General features: G+C 47.2%; 2 protein-coding genes across 2 annotated transcripts; one reads left to right on the top strand and one right to left on the bottom strand.

Moving 5' to 3' along the window:
* Window positions 1-3,730: 3,730 nt before the first annotated feature.
* On the bottom strand, window positions 3,731-21,870 carry LOC135813840 (H(+)/Cl(-) exchange transporter 5-like). Its single transcript, XM_065326859.1, has 17 exons — window positions 20,977-21,870; window positions 18,334-18,540; window positions 16,704-16,784; window positions 13,129-13,311; window positions 12,863-12,952; window positions 12,195-12,250; window positions 11,507-11,575; window positions 10,879-11,032; window positions 10,451-10,536; window positions 9,203-9,324; window positions 8,838-8,952; window positions 8,364-8,459; window positions 7,802-7,860; window positions 7,351-7,458; window positions 6,883-7,004; window positions 6,288-6,382; window positions 3,731-5,202 (listed from the first exon to the last, which is right to left on the bottom strand). The coding sequence occupies exons 1-17, from the start codon at window positions 21,637-21,639 to the stop codon at window positions 5,112-5,114; spliced, it is 2,397 nt and encodes a 798-aa protein (XP_065182931.1). The 5' UTR covers window positions 21,640-21,870; the 3' UTR covers window positions 3,731-5,111.
* LOC135813841 (glyoxylate reductase/hydroxypyruvate reductase-like) lies at window positions 13,967-16,428 on the top strand. The gene is made up of 3 exons (XM_065326860.1): window positions 13,967-14,413; window positions 15,141-15,374; window positions 15,747-16,428. The coding sequence occupies exons 1-3, from the start codon at window positions 14,149-14,151 to the stop codon at window positions 16,277-16,279; spliced, it is 1,032 nt and encodes a 343-aa protein (XP_065182932.1). The 5' UTR covers window positions 13,967-14,148; the 3' UTR covers window positions 16,280-16,428.
* Window positions 21,871-22,055: the final 185 nt, after the last annotated feature.

The following is a 22,055-nucleotide window of genomic DNA, read 5'->3' as shown; positions in this document are numbered from 1 at the left end:
CCCCCTCACTGTTGTATGCGCAGACTCCACTTTGCGGTGTCAAGTACTCTTCTTTCGGTGGGCTACTTCACTAAGGCGCTTGTCTAAAAGGACTCACGTTCATCCTACAAACCTACACGACTTGCATAGTTTTCACTGTCGGCCGAAGTCCATGCATTGCACACATTGAGATTCACTCCCTCCGTACAGGCCAGTACAGAGCTGCCCACCAATTGAGTCTGTTTTGCGTACTCAGACTTCTGATTTTCCGTATCTTGCAGTGTTTTGCGTACTGCCGTGTACATTGCATGCATACTTGCACTATAAAGTTTTTTGACACGCACATGCATGTCCGTGGCTGCATTTGGTAGTGTAAAACATGTGTGACTTGCACTCACGACATTATTTTTTGTGCTACATGTACATGTTGTCGTGGTACGGCATGCACTCACTTTGGTACAAGACTATTCATCGCTCAGCTTACACTTGCAATGCTTCTACACAGCTGATTGATCCTCTTCGATTTTATGTACCATTTGCCCAAATTCTGTAGTGCGAACAAGGAGTGATTTTCCGCACAAATACAGAAAAATATTTTCAGTTTTCTTCTGTCATTTTCACGACATATTTTCTTTATCATGATCCCCGGGGTGTACGTGTGGCGTTCTTACGAACGCGGAAACGCAGTCTTTCTAACCGAGTCTCACGTGCACTGTGAATTTGTTCTTCTTTTATTCACAATGCCATGTATCGATTCATCGCTTCTTCGCACCTGAGATCCTGTGGAACAGCGATTTAAAGATTAGCTTTATCAAATAGTGATCAGAGAGGGAGAGAGAGGATCAGTTGTGGGTGCTGTGACAGCATAGAGTGTAGATTGGTGCAAACATCATTGCCCAGCAGAACCGTATTCATAATAATAGGGACCTGCGTTTAGCATTACATTTTGGAAGCTATTTTTTAGAAATTTTACAGGCCCAATGAGCCTGAAGAGAAGAACACCTAACTTAAACTGTCCTAACGTTATCGAACGCACTGCCAAAGTTAAAAAAATATTTGAAATGCAAGCTCCATTGTGCATGCATGGAGGGCACATGGGGAAGAGACTGTTTTGTGCACGCGCACATGTTGTCCAGGCGTCAGGGGCCCAGCCTCCCTGCCCATCCGACCCGCCACACACAACAACGAAACTGAACTGAGAGTTCTACATAATTTCTTGACAAGACGGAGACGGACAGACAAGAAGACCGGACACGACGAGGTAAACTGAAAACTGAAGAAAAAGACTAACATTTATGGCAGCATATGAGCATGCGCGCAACAAAACACAACGCATGACAATGACGTAACCGTTACTTGGTTCATGTACAAACTATACATGCAACCAAACAGCAAAACAGTCCAACATAGCCAAAAGCAGAACGCAAAACAAACCAAAATAAACAAAGGGACCACAACAAAAAAGAGCCATGAAAAGTCTTTCTACCGCGTACCGATACACAACATATTCCCCACCAAAGACCTTTTCAGGGCTCTACGAGGACCGCGAACACTGTGCCCTACGCGGATACGACACAAGCGTACTAATCAAACTAACTACAAGAGGCAAAAATAAACAAATAAACGATCGACATGCCAACAAAACTCCAACGAACGTCAACGTCCGACCAGGGACAAACAAATCAAACTCAAACAAATCAAGCAAACCGAACTACCAAACTCGAACTAACAAACAACTCGAGCAAAACAAACCACTCAAAACAAATCGAATCAAACTAGTCAACAAATCACAGCAGGAGCACCTTCTAAACTCCGCGTCACACTCACATGGGGTTATTTGCTCACGATGCGTTTTCCTTCGCACCGTCCTTGTCGTAGGAACCAGCCACTCATCGCAGACGTTTATCCGACTTCGTCTACCCTCAGCGCATTCAGCTCCAACGACTTCCGTCGCACCAACCTCCGAGTCGTCGTCTTCACCAGCCGCCTCGCGGGACGTCCCTGCCCTCAGCGCATTCAACTCCGACGGACCAGCCACTCCTCGCAGATGTTCATCCATTTCATCTGCCCTCAGCGCATTCAGCTCCGACGAGCCAGCCACTCCTCGCAGACGTTTCCTCGCTCAGCGCCTTCAGCTCAGACGACGTCGTTTCGGTGATTTGTTCACGATGCGTTTTCCTTCGCACCGGAGTTCCTTCCAGTTCCTCGTCTCCCTGACAATCCTGGCGTGATCGCCAAATTTTGTGCACGCGCACATGTTGTCCAGGCGTCAGGGGCCCAGCCTCCCTGCCCATCCGGCCCGCCACACACAACAACGAAACTGAACTGAGAGTTCTACATAATTTCTTGACAAGACGGAGACGGACAGACAAGAAGACCGGACACGACGAGGTAAACTGATAACTGAAGAAAAAGACTAACATTTATGGCAGCATATGAGCATGCGCGCAACAAAACACAACGCATGACAATGACGTAACCGTTACTTGGTTCATGTACAAACTATACATGCAACCAAACAGCAAAACAGTCCAACATAGCCAAAAGCAGAACGCAAAACAAACCAAAATAAACAAAGGGACCACAACAAAAAAGAGCCATGAAAAGTCTTTCTACCGCGTACCGATACACAACAGACTGAGAGGGTGAAAGTGAAGGAAATTTGTTCCGAAATCAAGAGAATCCGAGGAACCCTTGCTGCATTCTTCAGTTCGATAACGTCAGTGGGTGCATCTCAGATGTGTTGTGTGCCCAGACATACAAGTAGCACTAACCTGAGCATGAGAGCTGCTTGTCATCATCGTGGTCAGGAAAACGAAAGGACGAACGAAGAAGATTGCTGACCATAACGTACAACAGTGCATATCCAGACGACAGACGGCTTGCCAGAATCAGTCTGTTGCATCTTCAGGAATCTTCTTTCCTAATCGCATTCAGCAGTCAGCTTCGAGGTCAAGAGCGCGATGATATTTTCAGAAGGAATAATTTTCAAATTTTTTTAAATTTTGGAGAAGAAGCTTCCTTTCTAAAAAAAAGCGTTCCTTGCTTTCACGCAAGGTGCACCGTTATCACTGGTTATACCGTATGTAGGGCTCAGCTAGCTAGCAGCTGACGAGTCGGCTCCCTGATCTGACGTGACGTGCATTGACTCAATTGAGTGCACTTTAAGGTGGGGCCCTTTTTTTAGCTTTTACTTTTGCTTGGCAATATATGACCGTGTGGTCATATTCATAATGGTCATGGACATGGTGGCGGTGCACCGGTACCGGTGGCAGCAAGAGTAAAACTACAGGCTAGTCGCTGCATGTAAATGGTTGCATCAAGGCTAGAGTAATCTTGGTAGCATGCATGCTGAAATATTAATAATTATCAGGTCTTTCCAGGATCAAGCAAGAGTGCATAACCCAACCCCCTCTCTCCCCAAACACACACTTGCCGGTCTTGTTCAACTCATTAGGAACAGGAAGTTTTCTGGAGGGGTGTGCCATGGCCATGCCAGGGCCGTAGCTGTCACCAAGCAAGGGCCAATTTCTAAATACATTTACTAATAATTATACAGTGCTGGCAACTGAACAGGCAACACACAATGGGTGAGAGTCAGAAAGTTTGGACTCGATAACATTGGCAGACCATGAAGGCGAGCTGTTGATTGTAGGTGCAGTTTGTGACGATCCCCCCCCCCCCCCCTTCCATATAAAAACCAGTAAGGTATTCTCCCTGGTTCCTCAGGCTGTGACAGTGTCATTGTACATCCAAACACAACAGAGCACATAGTTATGTAGAAGTAGCAAGTACTAGCAACATGAAGCATTGAGCATGATTGAGCATGATGGATCCAGGCAGTAGTAAAAAGAAAGCTGAAAATATTACACACGTACGAATAAAGTCTCAAGTCGAAGCAAGCCGGGAGGCAAACATGGGAGAAGTGTCTCTCCGATTCCGAGGAGAGATGGAACCCAGCCGTGTGATACAAGAACCTAATGGCCGAGGACAATGAATATCATGCTTAGAATCAGCCGCACGCACGCTGCTACAAGCAACTAACTAACCGCAGGAGAAAAGCACAGCACAGCTGCAGCATGCATGAAGTCACATGAGAAAGAAGAGGGAGAGAGGGGAGGGGGTAAAATAGTATGGTAAAATAGGAGAAAACTTGAGCAATCGGAAAACTTCCAGCATGTGAGCATAAATAACAGCATGGACATGTTAGTCTTATCCACGCTTAGGGAATGACAAAATCAAACACAAGCAAGGCCAGCAAGCTTGGAGCAGAATACATAGAACGTAGCGTTCAACATTTCGCAAATGCGTATACTCCCACTCGGGCGAGAAAGCATACTCTCATGCATACAGCCTTACAGGTACATGTACACAAACAAACACAGGCACACAACATGTACACATGCAACCATGGGCGAACAGTACACAATACACATGCATACAAAGCACATAAACACAAACACGTGGACAAAATAAACACATACACACAATGAACGTCCACACACAATGGCTACACACACACAATGGAGATACATGCACGATGTATACAGGTGGTCGCAAGACATTCTGTTGCACCTAAGACAGCAACCATATACATGTCTAGAGCAGGCATAGCATCTGTACATGGAACAATACACAAATTTCAAAAGGAAGTTGTGACAGATGAGCCCTGCTACTAAACGCACTACACACTGTACTAAAATTACTATTAAAACTAAAAATCCGGTCCGTCTATCTGTCCCGGACTGTATTGTGTTTCTAGGGCAGTGGCAGCCATGCTGGTACACTACAGCTACGAAGTAGAATCTATGTGTTACAAAAAACACAGCAGCAGCAGCATCACCGTGTGTACTGCTAAGAGCATGCCGGCACACGGACAGAGCAGACTGGGAGGGTTCCGATGGCTGCCAGGACTGCTAAGAGCATGCTGGCACATGGACAGAGCAGGCTGGGAGAGTTCCGATGGCCGGCATTCAGCACAGGGTGCACTGCTAAGGGCTTGACGCCACACGAACAGAGCAAGCTGGGAGGGTTCCGATGGCTGGCACTTGCAAGACAGTGCCGTAGCAAGCAGCATTATTACCACCACCATCATCATCACAGCATCACAGCATCACCACCACCATCCCACCTCAATGTACTATTCTTGCATCAACGTCGACAGTGCTCATCTGATCAACGTGCTTGAGAACGTCTTTCTTCGTGATGATTCCTAGCAGCCGCCTACAAGCACAAACAGACACATTGCCAATGCAATATTCTGAAAGGCTTTATCAGCGAATCGTCGGGACATCTTCTTAAAACTTGCGCAGAGAAAGGGTGCGATTGGTGTGTGTGTGTGTGTGTGTGTGTGTGTGTGTGTGTGCGTGTGTGTGTGTGTGTGTGTGTGTGTGTGTGTGCGCGTGATCTCTTGTTGCCTAATCGGGCACTATCCCGGAGAGACAGGGTTGCTGAGGTTGAATCCTGCCTATGAACCTTTCGCTCGAAACGAGCGTTCTTCAAGAAAACTCAAAGACAGTAGTAATGCCAGAGGAAAAATACTTCGAAGTATCTGTATTATATAGTACAACTACGTCAAGTACAAAGTAGTGGTTGCGACTTCGGCGATGATTTGTAAGAAAGGTTTGCTCCCCACACCGGAGCTCGCGCTATTCCGCCGAATTTACTTGACACTTGACACACTACTTCGTACTGTTGTGCCCAGCGCGGGCTTGCGACTAGTTGGTTTGGAGGTGACAGCGTTGCGAATGACCGAGGGTCCTCGACGTCTGTCTCACCCTCCAGGAGCGACACTGACTCACGCTACACTGACTCACGCTACTATCTGGTGTTCACGAGGTGTTTATCGCGCTGGAAGCGGAGCGTCTCTGTAAGTTTGTATCCCTGGTGATGGTTGTGCCTGGAGAGTACTATATAAGTCGTGCTCTTCAGGCACAATCTTCCTCAGCCTACTCAAGCTCAACTGATGAGGGGTGAATTCCCCGAAACACTGTGTATTGAGCAGGGAGTGGTGCTTTCTTGCAGGTTTGCCGAGTCGAAGGTTCGATGGACTTCTCGTGTGCTCTGGATGGCAGTCGTGAGTCAGTCAAGTGTCAAGTAAATTCGGCGGAATAGCGCGAGCTCCGGTGTGGGGAGCAAACCTTTCTTAACTACGTCAAGTACTAGAACAGTTGACATCTGGTCGGTTGAACATGGCAGGCCCCACCAGCACCATCTCACCCCATGCTAGCCCCATGTGCCAGCCGGTGAGTTGTGTATCTAAAAAAAGTTAAAAAATGGCAATTGACACATAATCAACAGGAACTCACCCATTGCGAACTACAAGCGCTTGACGTAGGCCAATCTTCCGGAACATCTCCACAACAGTCTCCATTGGTGTCTGCTCTGTGACCTGGAACGGACTCTGCATTGGTCAAGAAGAAATACATCAACAAACACAAACATACAGTCAAACCTGCCGCACCTAAGACTCACGAACACAACTACTAGAAACGGCTAATTTTAGTGCCGGCGATATTTCAGCGATTTTATCGAAAGGAGTGTTTCGCTAAAGTATTGCTGCGCCGATCGAAATTTTGCATGTACAGTACAGTATGAGTCCTTGTAATTTTATTAACTCTGAAACTCGGATCGCTAAAATATTTCACCACGATTTGGTCCTGATTCAGAAAATGCTTACCGTTTACCCGCTAAAATTCGCCGTTCTCCAGTAAACGCACCAAATATAGTCAAAGTAAGTAAAGTTTGCACGTCCGCGTTACCACCGGCTTACGATTGTGTTGAGAAACATAACCTCCCAATATAGTACTGTACACATAAACAGGATGTTACTGTCATGTCTTGGCTGCTCAGTCATCACCGAGTTCACAACGAAATGAAACGGGATGGGTGTGAGATACTTACAGCATCCAGGATGTGAGCCAGTCCAACTTGCTGGTCACGGTTTGTGTCCAGATTACGAGGAGGACGTGCGCTGAAATAGACCAAGGAGTTTTCCGTCACGCCGTAGGACTTCAGGGCACGGTCTAGCAACAAGACAGTTGGTACAGACAGACACACACACACAAACACACAAAACACACACACACATACGCGCACGCACGCACACACACGCACGCACGCACGCACGCACACACACATACACACACACACATGATGATGTTCTGCTTATACTAACTTCCAAGTAATTGAAAAGAGCATTTTTGAAATAACATGTAGAAGAAAGTGAACGAGACAGTATGCCATTGCCACACCACAATGATCCGGGCCAAACAAACGCACGGGGGTCACAGCAGAACTCAATACGGCTGTAGTTGTTAGTACTTCATAAACTAAGGAGAAGCTGACTGGACTACATTGTACATGACTCACCTAGTGCTACTGAAACCTCTTGCCGGTTGATGTAGCCCTCAAGAAGCTGACTCTCATTGTCCACTACAACAGGGAAACCTTTGTATACAGTTGTGTTAAGAAGGTTTTCTGCAGAATATAGACAACATTACATTTTGTTGAAATCATGACAGTGGTGACAGGACGAACACCAAATCGAAGCTGATTCAAAATATCGAAAATTAGCACACAGTTTAGGTTCTTCAGGGAAAAGGCCATGTCAAAGGTGAAGTCTCTCTGAAACACGCAGACACTACAGCTGAGTAGCATCAGCACAAGGCACATCAGTCCAATGAATGCCACTAGGTCTGCAATCAGGTACACTCAGCTGTGAGGGTGCACGGTGAGGGTTTCGAGATTCTCGGAGCGGCAGAAGACTTGTGAATTGGTAAGAGAATTACAAAAGCAGAGTTGCCACTACTAATGTCCTTACTTATACAGCCAACTGTGGTCCCACATATACTGATTGTAGTGAGCGGTGCTTCATTGCGTCTGTGTGCAAGAGAGAGAGAAAGAGAGAGAGAGAGAGAGGGGGGGGGGGTTAAAGAGACATTCAAAACACAACAAACACAAATCATGAGAAGGCTTGACAGTATACTGGAGTCAAATGACAAACACATTACACTGTACCTGACCATGCTACATGTACCAGCATGATCTACAATCCCCCGATCTGCAGGGGTGAAACCAAACTCGACATGATGTCATTACTAGTATTGCACAAGCATACAGCTCCAACAAACATATACCACCCTAGGCTGATCAACTTGGCGTCGCACGGAGTCAACTAGCAACCGGGGTTGTGCAGCCCCAGACCTACGAACACTGGGCTGTGGCCGGGTGCAGGTTGCTGTGCAGTGTACAGTATGCTGCTAACCTACTCATGAGATCAGATTCCCCTGAGCACAGCTGTAGCTGTAGAGTCTCCTAGCCCAGCTACTCATGTCTACCAAACAGACCGCATCTAGGCGTAAACTTGATGGCTGCACACTTACCTTGGTCTCATGACATCACATGCTAGCGTGATGTGCTCAAAATCTTCCTTGCTGTCCAAGAATGGGTAACCATTAAGCAGAATATGGCCGTCATATCTGTGCATGACACTCTGGTCAAGGAATTAATTACAGCATATAGACATGCCCCTGCCGCAAAACAAGGCTATGGGTACAAACTACAAAGCGTGTATTTAGATGGAGCACTTTGTCTGGGTATGAGCACTAACTGCCTGTGATCTCTAGAGCTACAGCTGAGTTGCATGTAAAAAAGCGTACTCATTCATTGTGTGTATAGACTACCGGTACACGCACTGGCATGGCAGGCATCACATTCACTCTTTCCACACTAAACTGGCAGCAGCGAGTACAAGCTCTGCAAGTGTGTGGAACATAGCCACTGGACAGCTATGCAAAGCAGCAGCAGCAATGGCAATAACAGCGATGGTAATGGTAGCATCGGAGTAATGAGGATACATTCCACCTTTGCTGAGACTGTCGCCGACCCACTTGCTGGTCATAATGGCTACCATTAGCGGTACAATGTACTGCAGACCACCTGTTAGCTCAAACATGATTACTACCAGTGAAACTGCAGACAAACAAACAACACCAGAACAAAGTGATACATTACAAACAGAAACTGAGAGAGAGAGAGAGAGAGAGAGAGAGAGAGAGAGAGAGAGAGAGAGAGAGAGAGAGAGAGAGCAGGTAAACAAGTTGAAAGTGATGAGCGCTAGATGTCTCTGTAGTCATTTGCTGAAGGCAGGAACTTTACAAACAAAACATTACAGACCAAGCACGTACCTACATATACTAGTATCGAGTACTAAGTTACTAACCTGTCATTCTGGTAACACCTCCCAGCGATGCAGCTGCCCCGACCATGGCATAAAGACCTGGTTCGATGCAACCAACACTCGTTGGGCAGAAGTACAGAAAGAAGCTGTGGTCCTTGTACCTCCTGCGGCCATACACACCAACAAACAGCAACCTTTAAAGTGTAAACAGCGGTAGTACTAGTAGCAGTGGTGTTGCTAACAGTAGCAGCAGCAGTGGCGTTGCTAACGGTCACAAAATAGCAACACACCGGTACCATATCACAATACCAGTACACTAGCTACACAATACTGCACAGCAGAAGTTACACTGCATCGTGTACATGTACTTTGCAGTAGCAGGAAACATAGCAAAGATCGCAAAGCACTCTGAAGTAGTCAGCACTAGATAGGAATGATACAATAGCATGGTGACATCATCCAGCACAATGAAGCAAGGGTATAATTATGCAGGGAAGCGCTATACAGTGGACCAAACACAGACCTCAGACATGCTCATCGCGGAAGCGATGATAGCGAACAGCTATGTTAGACATAGCAACTTGTGCTGGGATTACACCATTCAACAGCTTGCAAGGCTGATGAATTGACCGCCACTATTTTTAGCCTGGTATCCACCAGGCAGCTGTTTGAAGTGACTTTTTCTGGCCAGTGAATCCCTATTTTTCATTTTTCCATTTTTTTCTACACACACACCACACCACATACTCCGGCATACACTGGCTGTTGGTAACCACCCAGGAGAATGAAAGAAAAGTCAGGAAGAGTCCGAGAAAGAGAAGAAAGACGTGTGCGACCATAATCGTCGGGAATTGAACCCGCAACCTCTCGATTGGAAATCGACTGCACATACCACTGCACCATATGGGACACACACACACACACACACACATACACACCATGTACACACACACACCATGTACACACACACACACACACACACACACACAAACACACCATGTACACACACTTGCTCACCGCCACAAACTAGCCACGTGAGTCTCCCCTCGGGGAGAGGGATTCGGAAGATTCTTGGAAAGATGACTCAATGGACTATTCAACCGCCCAATGGCTGGCAACCCCTGAAATCCCCAACCTACGGGTGGACTTACACACACAATGCCCACAATACGACAGTACTGAACTCACCATGCTAGCTGCTGCATACCAATGCCCACAATACGACAGTACTGAACTCACCATGCTAGCTGCTGCATACCAATGCCCACAATACGACAGTACTGAACTCACCATGCTAGCTGCTGCATACCAATGCCCACAATACGGCCAACACACGCACCTACGGCCATGCTTGGGATGAATAAACCAGAAGGCACCTAGACCAAGTTGACAACACACACACACAACACATAACAGCACATAAACTGGGGAATGCACTGATGTAAAAAATAAGAAGGTGACTGCTTCTACCGTTGGAGCCCACACTTCCTGTCGACTGAGTCAATGAGATCAAAGGTACAGCCGTTACTTGAAACAGAAAGAGGAGTGAAAGTTTGCTGGGAAGTGCAAGGTCAAGGTACTGCTATCCACGTCAACGATCAGCTACACATATTGCACACAACAATGTGACGATCGACGCAGCAAGAATAGGTGCTGGCAAGCTGCAGCTGTGGCACACACACACACACACGCACACACACGCACGCACACACACTGACCTTCAGTCCGAAGGTGAAGACAGTGATGAAGCCCTTGAAGACCATGGCCAGCGTGAGCAGCCAGAGTGAACGCATCACACCGCTCAGCGCCACCTCATCGTAATGCTCGCTGTACCGGTCGTTGACATTCAGAATACTAGACTGGTTGTAGTCACTGTGCAAATGGTCAGGCACAGAAAGAAGTTATGAAGCAACTATCCAAGACTGTAACAAGATAATAAGTAGCCAGAAAGTGCGATAGCAGGGCACTGTTGGTTTGCGCACTGGAGATGTGTTAGGGCTAGGCCTCAGGTCGTTGAATGTCTCAGTTGCTTGTCAGTTGTGTGTCCTGTCATCGCACTTTCTGACTACTTATTATCTTATTACAGTCGTGGACAGAAAAAAGTATACCATATACTTGTAATTATTCTGCAGTCCCCGCACAACCTTCAGTCCTTGCCTACACCACTTCAAATAGATATCCCCGCTGTAATAAGAAAATGACCACAGCACTACCGTACAGACTTCTACAGTTCACATCACAATGTTCCTTTCACGGAGAAATCAAGTGATCAGTAATAATCACGCATGGGTCACCACACAGCAAGCTGATAATGGTGATGCCTATGGCAGTGTGAATGCCACTTACCATAACAGCGAAGCATCTGCCGCACTGCACGACTTCACCAACACAGCAATAAGCTCGCTAGCGCCCATCCTGCCATGAAAAGACAAGTGGGTACGCACACACGCAAGCATGCAAATGCGCGCGCACACACGCACATACACACGCACATACACACGCACATACACACGCACATACACACGCACACACACACACACACACACACATGTACGTACATGCACGCGGACACATAACATCTTCAGATGGAGTGCAGCGCAAACGAATCGTTGACGTACACAGTGATGAGCTCTTTTGGCCCATGTTCTCTAGTGCTAGTGCAGACATGAATTATTAGAGCTCATACCAGCATGTTGTTGTACACATTGTCTAAAGTGATTGACATGGGGTGATAAACACTGTTAGAATGATGATCAAGAGTATGTGTAATATTCCGGAGGTGATATACCAGTATAGAGCTTAGTCCAGTGTACAATGGTGTACACTGTATGTGTAGTGTGGCTTGGGGTACAGTGAGCGCTGCATTCCACGCACATGCGTACATGTGCATGCAGCGCCACGCAAAGTGTGACTTGCTTCGCACGGTGCTTGGAATAGTGTTGTACATCTGGGCTGCATAGCTGTTCCCAATGGTGCGTTGTGTGGAAAGGGCCCAAGAGGGTGAGCAGAGACAGAGATAAGATCATCGCCTTACCGAGTGTACTGATTCGGATAGGCAAACATAGCGGTGAGGAATGAAACTCCGAGCACCTGCAAACACACAATACAAATAAAATAAATTCACGGCTCGCGTGAGACTCGGCTGGAGGTCGAGTTTCCGCATCTGCAAGAACGCCACCACCCTCTATGCATCAACACCACCCTCTATGCATCAACACCACCCTCTATGGATCAAGGTGCACACAAAATAGCAAAAAAAGATAAAACAACAGCCTACAAAATAGCAAGATAAAACAACAGACTACAAAATAGCAAGATAAAACAACAGACTTGACCGTTCCATCTCTCCACTTTGGACATGGGGCGTTGGCTACCAACAACATTCCTATCACAGCAGTGCAGTAACACAGCAAGCCCATAATCACACCCAGCGGTACACACAAAGTTAACGCATTGCTGCATTTGCGTCCACTTTGAAATTCAAATTCAAATTCTAGGTTCAGATCAGAAGCCGGAGCAACTGACGTCTTGATTCTAGAGGGTGATTGCGTAGCTAGGGATGAGGAACAGTCTCACTGACCAACTGACTTCTATACGGGCCTCTAAAAAGGGAATGTACGCTTGTAGACGAACACATACATGTACCCTGGAGCAATTAAGTGAGAAGACACGCAAAGCAAAGAGCAAGTTTCCAGGACTTGCCTCAATGATCGGGTACTTTCCGAGACGTGTTGAGCGCCGCAGCTTGCACCACCACAGGTTAGCGTGGATGAAGATAGCGCCAAATACACCCTGCACGGTACAATCACACATAATCACATCCACACGCTTATACTCCAGAACAGAGATGCTCAGACTAAACAACAATAACAACAACAACAACCAACAACAATAACTCTTATTGGCCACAGGCCATCATGAGAATAAAGATGTGAAACAACAACAATGTCCAGTCATAAGGGACTTACACCAAAGACACCGAGCGCGAGGAAGGGCAGCAGCTCAAACAGATTCCATGGCGTGCTGTAGTTCGCATAGAACATGACAATGTGATCTGTCTGGTACGGGTGCATCTGCTGAAGGACAAACGCTGCCACCAGGGCGGAGAAGAACGACCTCCACATTGTCTTGTGCGGAAAGTAGTAGCTGACCTATTGTGCACAAGTACAAATACCAGAATCGTTTGATTAGAGCACTCTCCTGAATACTGTAAAACATGTAATTTTAGGCGCACTAAAACTTCGGTGCCAGGGACCTGCCAGGTTTTAGGTGTAATGTAGAATTAGGTGACCAGCCTTCCCTTCACATACAGTGCATACTCTATTGTCTTGGTGCCTGTTTTTTTATTTTTATTACCGAAAACACCGAAATTAAAGTTCCACAGAAAATAACATGTTTTACAGTAGTACGCCGTCTCAAATAGCGCTCCTGTCTCTGAGAGCACATGAAAAAATAAAGCCCTCTCTTGAATAGTGCCCCATTCTTTCTCTTCCCCGCCTGCGCTAGAGTGAGTGAGTGAGTGAGCGAGTGAGTGCGTGGGAGAGAAAGAGAAAGAGAATGGCGCTGTTGTAACTCAGCTGTGTTCATGGCATTCCATCAAGAGTCCATAACCCCAGGGGTTATCATGGTTTAGTTATTATACTCTTGATTCCATTGATTGACTCGAAATTCGAAAATATGGCACAGGCAAAAGCACAGCATGCTGTATCAAGCATGCAAGAGATGCGCGAAAGGCCAGCGAAACTATGGAAACCATGGCGGTGAAAAGACGCTACAATCGCGTGCCCTAGAAACGGTACGCACTCCTGCATTTTCGATGCTCTCCAAATCTCGTCTGCTTGAAAAAATAAGGTTGAGGACGGCAGGACAGTGGAGACGACAGCTAGCTGTCAAGCAGTAGCACATGTGCTGCTCAGATGTGGAGACTCCATCACCCTTGAGGAAAGGCACAGAGTTGTAGTACAGCTGCTTTTCTTCTGCTGCTGCAAATGGCTGCATTGTTTGCCCGAATATCAGCACCTTTCTACTCGCGTACAGTTTTCGCTCGTGCCATGTCTGAAGCCAAAGTTCTTGTAACACGGCAGGTACCGGACAGCTTCATCGCGCCCCTCTTGCAGGAGACATCAATCAAAGTCATTCCGGGAGGGCGCGATGCCATGCCAAAGCAGAAGCTGCACGAAATGGTGCGAGGCGTGGACGGAATATTGTGCACACTTTGCGATAGAATAGACGAGTCGGTACTTCGTGCTGCAGGTAAGAAGTGCTGTAGATCTACTCTACAGTTGCAGCAGTATTTCATACGAGATACATGTAACTGTATTATCACGAATATGAATCCACATCGACCACAGGCACAGGACGAGTTCGCGAATAGAAAATAATGAAAAATAGGAAACGCATTCCAGATAGGTATCTATGAAAAAACGAATTGCTTGCTTGGAAGAAACCTATAGCCCTGCCCCACTCCTGCAAGAGTATTGTATCAAGTCTGAGAGGGCAAGTAGTGTCGTGATTTTGTATTTCCTACTTCAGTACATACTAGCCAGGGAATATAATGTACTCAAAAATGCCTGCTGCGCGTGTGTTACACGCACACATACTGTAATCGCTATGAAGATACAAACGTACGTCATAATGTGTGTGTGTGTGTGTGTGTGTGTGTGTGTGTGTGTGTGGTGCGCGCATGCGCGCACACATGTGTGTGTGTGTGCGTGTGCGGATGAATGGAAATAAAATGAAAAATGAAAAATAGGGATTCACTGGCCAGAAAAAGCCACTTCAATCAGCTGTGTGGTGGATACCAGGCTAGAAAATAGTGGCGGTCAATTCATCAGCCTTGCAAGCTGTTGAATGGTGTAATCCCAGCACAAGTTGCTATGTCTAACATAGCTGTTCGCTATGATCGCTTCCGCGATGGGCATGTCTGAGGTCTGAGGATGAATGGATGGATGTGTGCATGTGCTGTGACATGACTGTGTAGGCTCCAGCTTGAAGGTCGTGAGCACAATGTCCGTTGGCTACAATCACATCGATGTCGAGGCATGCAAGAAACAGAACGTGGCAGTCGGCTACACACCAGATGTGCTTACAGATGCCACGGCAGAGCTAGCTGTAGCCTTGCTACTGGCAACAAGCCGACGTCTATTTGAAGGAGCTCTCTCGCTACGCATGGGACAGTGGGGCAGCTGGGATCCAACGTACATGCTCGGAAAAGGTAGGAATGGCTCGAGAAATCATATTTTGCAAGTGGAGGGCTCTAAACTGAACATCTGCTTTTTTTTTAGAAGCGTTTACTCACAGCCTTCAGTCGCAGCGTGCGAGTGTGTGTGTAACATTTGACAAAATGCTAGAACAGCTGCAAGGTAGCACAATATCAGCGTATCTGCTTTGCACATATTGGATGCACACAGCATACATGTGAGTTTATGTTTACAGCCTTTACTACAGTACAGGACTGTCAGTGAGACTGTGTGCATGGGTTCATGTGCATATGTATGACTGTGTATGTGTGTATGTGTGACTGTGTATGTGGGCGTATGTGTGTATGTGTATGTGGGCGTATGTGTGTATGTGTGGTCAACTACAGGCTTGAAAGGCTCGACGGTGGGTGTAATGGGCATGGGCAGAATAGGACAAGCAGTGGCCAAGCGTCTCTTGCCATTCGGCGTAGAGAAGATGCTGTACAGCGGGCGAGCTGCTAAGCCAGAGATTGACTACGCTGACTTTGTCAGCTTTGAGCAGCTTCTGGAACGCTCAGACTTCATTGTGGTCACATGCGCTCTCACTGCAGAGACAACGAATCTGTTCAGTAGCGAGCAGTTCTCCACCATGAAGAATACGGCGGTGTTTGTTAACGTGGCTCGTGGTGAAGTGGTCGACCAGGCGGCACTAGTGCAGGCGCTCAAAAGCAACCAGATCGCTGCAGCGGGACTCGACGTCATGACACCCGAACCCATCCCAACGAATCACGAACTGGTGCAGCTGTCCAACTGTGTACTCGTTCCACATATCGGCAGTGCCGAGGAGCAGACACGACTCATGATGGGGCAACTGGCAGCAAGGAACATTGTAGCTGCGTTAAAACAAGAGTCACTGCCCACACCGGTACCGGGAACATAACTACTTTTTTTAAACTGAAAGCATCATTTCTAATTGTTACCATACTATTTCTTGTTTCAACCAGAGCTTGTGTTGAGTGTTCATTTACCTATTTTTTTAAATAATGAAATCACGTTGTTTCAGTCACAAAACACAACTTTCCATATACCGGTACTACATGTACACCTACTCAAAGGTTACATGTAAATGCTATTGCAGCTGGTATAGTTGCCGGCTAGCGACGTACACAGCGTTGAGTTGAATGGGCAGAATAACGTTGCAGCGGTGAGGTCAGGAATGGGCCAAGTCAATGTACTGTGCTTACACACATGCCGCACCGCAGTTACAATGCTGTACAGTGCAGCTTACACACATGCCGCACCGCAGTTACAATGCCGCACTGTGCATACACATACACCGCAGTTACAATGTACAGTTTGCTTACCTCTTCTAAGCTGAACAACACGCCGCCAATCGGCGCACCAAACGCCACCGACACACCAGCTGCTGATGCGGCTGACAAGATCTAAGGTGCAAACAAGCAGCACACAAAGAGAAGGCAATAGACACCATTAGCAAAAAAAAACGTTATGTTGTAACGGTATTACCGTAAGGAGAAAAATACAGAGATTTGGGTTCGACCTTTAGCAAGATGCACACTATTTTCAGTACGCTATTGCCATGAGAATAGTTTTTTTTTCACGCGGCACAGCCATTCATGGTGCCACATACGCGATACAAGGTGAAATGGGTACGCACTACGCAACATTTGGCCGAAAAACGCACCGTTTGTCACAACGATAAATCAGGCCTCATAACGTTTTTACGTTGCAGCTTCAACGCTATATGGGTGATCAAGGTAGGAGTACCGTAAAAAATAGCGTTACCGTTGTTTGCTAAGGGTGTCTATCGACTTACAAGAACCACTCCTACCAGTCATGGTATATACGGCAGCGGAGCACTACATGTAAGCTAAAGAGCACAAATCTAGCAGTGCAGTACAGGCTGTGCAGGTACATGTACAAGACGCAGCAGCAGCAGCACAGCCACACCTCTAGATAGTCCGGTACAAGGCGCAGCAGCAGCAGCAGCACAGCTACACCTCTAGATAGTCCGGTACAAGGCGCAGCAGCACAGCCGCATCTCTAGATACCGGTAGTCAGGTACAAGACGCAGCAGCACAGCCACATGTCTAGATAGTCCGGTACAAGGCGCAGCGGCATAGCCGCATCTCTAGATAGTCATGTACAAGACGCAGCAGCACAGCCGCATCTCTAGATACTGTATAAGCAGAAATGTTCGTCTGGAATTTAATTTCGTCTTTTCGTCCAAGGAGCTTTTGGACTAAATTAAATGCGGGACTAAATGTCGATTTGTCCAGCTTTTCAATACATTCTTATTATCCATGGACGAAATTTACAACCGGACGAACTCCCTTGCTTTGGAGTTGGACAAAATTATTGACCGACGAAGTTTTCTGCCGGTATACATGAAGAACTGAACCAGTGTCATTACACAGGGGACCTGGTCAGTTATCAGCTGTCTGATGGCTGCCTTCTTTTTGCGTGGCTGTGCGCTGTGCAGGATGGGATGGCCACTAAATACAGGCATGACTGCAAGTGCCACTATCCCAGTGCTTCAGGAGTTGCATCTGTGCGTTGATTTTCGAGGGTCGGGGCATTCCTGTGGATGCGCCTTGATCCTTGAGGGCAGGGGAAATCGTGCACATGTACCTGCGCCTCGATCCGTGAAGGTCGGGGCATTCCTGCGGATGTGGAAGAGTCAGACTGACTGACTCTGATGCAAACTGTGAACAGGTATTAACACCCTACATGATTGTACAGTCAGACTTCGCTTATCCGGTCCTCTTTCATCCGGATCCCTCGCCATCCTAAAGAAAATAGCTGTTATAGCATATGTGGTGCATCCAACATAACCAGTGTTCGGTTATCCGGTTCCCTCACGCCTATCCGGATATTTTTGCGGTTATTAGCGAGGTCTGACTGTAGTATGAAGTATGGTATGGCATAGACAATGCAGGGGAATCATACCAGCGACGCCAGACCATTTCTTACCTCTCGTCGTTTGGCCTCATTACGCCGATACTTGCTGTGAATGCGTGCGAAGATGTTGCCACAGCAGCAGGCCACGTGAACAAGAGGTCCCTCCTTGCCCAGGCTAAGCCCAGCCGCCACCGCCATCATGATGGTCAGAGACTTGACAAACAGAGTTCTCGCACCAAGGTAGCCATGGATGACAAAGCCACTGAGAATGGTCTTCACCTGCACACAAGTCATGACAGGATTGAGTGCGTGTGGTAGTAGGGAGGGGGGGTGATAAAGACAACAAGAAAATCAGAGATGAGAGAGGTCATAGGAAATTTCATTTTTCACACAATTACACCATTCAAGCACAATATGTGCAGAAAGCGTAGCTTCGTAACATGTGGAACTGGGCAAAACTCACTTCTTCATGTACGAGTTCATGTCCAGTCAGATTGTACTCGTGGCGTTCATTAAAACTCATCTTTTGCAACCTAAATATGCAGTGACTTTCAAGCCAATAACCTGCATGCACTTCCCACAGCCTTTTATCACTGTACACCTGTTACTTTCGATTCCCTGGGATCGAAACTTTTCTTAATTTCAATCGATCGTAACTCAGTCATTTCTGGGTTATTTCCAAAACCTAAAAGATGTAGGTCGAAGAGAAAACGCCCAGCCGTCCATTGAAACAATTGCAGAAGCGCTCCGATGTGCGATTCCAGAATTACGAAGCTCGAAAGTTGAGTTACGGCAAATGTCGCTCTGCAGCCGCGTGCACAGATTCGAATGAGGGATTTCCCCATCTCTTCGGGGATGCAGTGACGTGGAAGCGCGTTCAAAACGGCAAAAAGACTCATGGCAGCTTGTAACAAAATTTGAAGTTGTTACGAACAGGTCGAGCGAAATGGCTGACACAAGAGGACTTTGTCGGAATACTGGCGATGCAAATAAGATGCTGGGCTGTAACGCTGGCATTTTGACGTTGTGGTGGCAAGTGTGGGCTCAGTGTATTCCTCTCGCGACGAGCTTTCCAGAAAGCCCAAAATCGTAAAAATCGGCAAAAGTTATGACTCGGAGAATTGTGGAATTTGAGGGGAGTCAAGGTGAAATTCAGTCTGCTTACATTTTTTCGTACCTAAAGGGTTAACCTAATAAGCAAGGCACCTGCATAAAGACGTTTACTCTGTAGATGGTAATATGTAATCAAGTAGCGTGCTCCACTGCTGGAAGAGTGCTCAATAGGGAGGTTTCGCTCTACGTAATTACGTATGAATATCCGTATGTCGTACGCGCCGGGGAGCGAGGGCAACTTTCATACGTAAATCTCTCTACGGATTTCCGTAGGAAAGCTCTTTCCTAAGTTGGGTCCTCCGTAGGACTTTTTGAAATATTTTTTCGCATTTTCCGCATTTGTCCATGGCAACGTTCAAGCCGCGCGAAACACAAGGTACACACACCGTACACCACGTGTAAAATGTAATGGAAAACGCGGTTTCGGTTCATGGTGCATGCTGTGGGCGCATGCAGCCAACGCGTCTCCATGGGATCCAAAGCAACAACGCATGTTTAGCAGTCGTGGAGAAATCACGTAGAGCGAAACCCAACAGCTCTTATTTTTACGTATGAAAATTCTGTGCAGTTCATACGTTATTTTCATACGTAATTCCGTAGAGCGAAACCTCCCTAATACTAGTGGTGCGCACGGGTAGTCGGGTACCCGTGCTACCCGTGAGGACCTCGGGTAGTCGGGTACCGAATAGTACCCGAAAACCCGAGGTCGCAGATGACATCATGTACAGTGCACGTGTAGAAATAATTCACGCATGTCTACCCAATGCGCAAGGGAAGGGGCCGGTGTGCATTGTGGTCTTACCATGGAAACATTACCCGATCGGGTACCCGCGCTACCCGTGGAAAACTACCCGGACCCGATACCCGAAGAAAATGCTACCCGACTCAGCCCTACTCAATACCCATTCCACACAATGGGAGGTATGCAGCAAAGATGGCTGTCACCTTTTTGCGGGGCAAGTTGCCCCACTTTTGGCAGGTACAACCCATTCTAGTACATTCATTTTATGAGTATGATTGTACAGAGTTCATGACCTCCTTGAAGAGCTGGTATTGCAGTGCATACGATTGTAGTGGACTTGCCCCGCAAATCCTAACGTTAGATATAACGGCGGGAAATGGCTGCATACGTCCCATTGCCTGGTGATCGTGATAACGTGAAACCCGGAGTTGGCCTAAGCGAAGACTAGCCTAGCTTGCTTGGCGATGTCAACGCGAAGAGGCTTATGATGATGGTGATGATGATGAGGAGGAGGAGTTGCAACACAGTTTCCCCTCTCTTTCCCTCTCTCTCTCTTGTGTAAATGGTATCATGTATGATAGTCGTATTGTTTAATCTGACGTTCAGAGTGGGTAACACTTGTTGCAGTCACTATCTTCTGCGCGTCTTTCCACATCCCCGCAGTGGCCCGGCGAGTCATCAGACAGTAAGAACGTCTAAGACAATGCAGTGCTACGTGTGTGTGTTTGTGTGTGTGTATGTGTGTGTGTGTATGTGCGCGCGTGTGTGTGTGTGTGTGTGTGTGTGTGTGTGTGTGTGTGTGTGCGTGTGTGTGCGTGCGCGTGTGTGTGTGTGTGCGCGCGCGCGCATGCAAAACTAACCTCCGGTATTCCACTGCCACAGGCATACGGTGCAAATGTCCTCACAAGCCAGACACACATTGTGCCAAACATGGCCGACACAATCACATAGAAGAAGTAGTTGAAGATGTAGACTTGGTGTTCGTCGTCTGTTGTGAGAAAGAGCTCAGCCCAGGTCTTCCACTCTTTACAATGCTCCACTTCATACGACGTCTCATTGCTCCCAAAGCAGCATGCCTCCTTATTGAAATAGAAGCTGTCCATACAAACTCCTTCCTTCAGGTCACTCATCCACGTTGTACCAATGTCTATCACACCTGCAGCAAACCCAGTCGCCATTCCAACCAACAGCACTATGATCCATCCAGAGGACGCGTCGTAGCTTTTCTTCAATTTGTCCGCATATCCACCTTTGCGGACCTTCCTGGCCAGTGCTTTTTGACGGTAACGCTCCCGCGTCCTGTCCCTCACCCAGTCTATGGTGTGGAAATCGTCGTAATGTGTAAAATCGTTCAGAACATTTATGTCCACTTGAGGCTCGCCGCTACGTAGACGAGTTGAGGCAACGGAGTCTCCTCTAAGCAATGGAATATCCTCATTTCGAGAGGTGGCGAGTGGTGCTTCGTCCCCACTGCTCGGGGTCTGGGCTGGCTGGAAAGTAGTCATTTCGAATTCAAGAAGCATGCACGTCAACAGCACCTTTTGTGGAGTGCAGGAGTCGCGACGAGACAACACCCGTACCCACGCCTCACAAATCTTCCAACAACACAGGACACTAGCATACACACTATAGCCTAGTATAGGCTATCAGCGAGGCAATTTCTGCCAACAGGAGATTGGCAGAATAACTGGAGCATTACTTTTGGCAAGTCAAGCATATTTTCACATCTCCAAAGAATCAAACAAGAAATCAAAAAAATGTATCAGGTGCAGGAACAAGTCGTCGATCGATCGTACATCGCGTGGTCGTACAACTCCATGCGCATATGCATGAACTACTTCACCGACCTCACGTCATTTTTGTGATGGCACCGAATGCCACCGCGTAGACCTACCGATCCGCGAATGGACCGCGATCCGCGACGCGACGCGTGTCGATT

The sequence above is a fragment of the Sycon ciliatum genome, chromosome 4 (assembly GCF_964019385.1).
Source record: "Sycon ciliatum chromosome 4, ocSycCili1.1, whole genome shotgun sequence".
Classification (NCBI taxonomy): Eukaryota; Metazoa; Porifera; class Calcarea; order Leucosolenida; family Sycettidae; genus Sycon; species Sycon ciliatum.
This window is presented reverse-complemented; position numbering and strand designations above follow the sequence as displayed.

What these genes read in the sequence shown, in the direction of transcription:
- LOC135813841 (XM_065326860.1), top strand. Translation starts at nt 14,149, where the DNA reads ATGGCTGCATTGTTTGCCCGAATATCAGCACCTTTCTACTCGCGTACA. An exon ending in GTCGGTACTTCGTGCTGCAG is followed by an intron (nt 14,414 to 15,140) that starts GTAAGAAGTGCT and finishes ATGACTGTGTAG; the next exon opens with GCTCCAGCTTGAAGGTCGTG. An exon ending in AACGTACATGCTCGGAAAAG is followed by an intron (nt 15,375 to 15,746) that starts GTAGGAATGGCT and finishes GGTCAACTACAG; the next exon opens with GCTTGAAAGGCTCGACGGTG.
- LOC135813840 (XM_065326859.1), bottom strand. Translation starts at nt 21,639, where the DNA reads ATGCTTCTTGAATTCGAAATGACTACTTTCCAGCCAGCCCAGACCCCG. An exon ending in GGTATGCAGCAGCTAGCATG is followed by an intron (nt 9,325 to 10,450) that starts GTGAGTTCAGTA and finishes GTATGGCCGCAG; the next exon opens with GAGGTACAAGGACCACAGCT. An exon ending in GCGCTTGTAGTTCGCAATGG is followed by an intron (nt 5,203 to 6,287) that starts GTGAGTTCCTGT and finishes TTGTGCTTGTAG; the next exon opens with GCGGCTGCTAGGAATCATCA.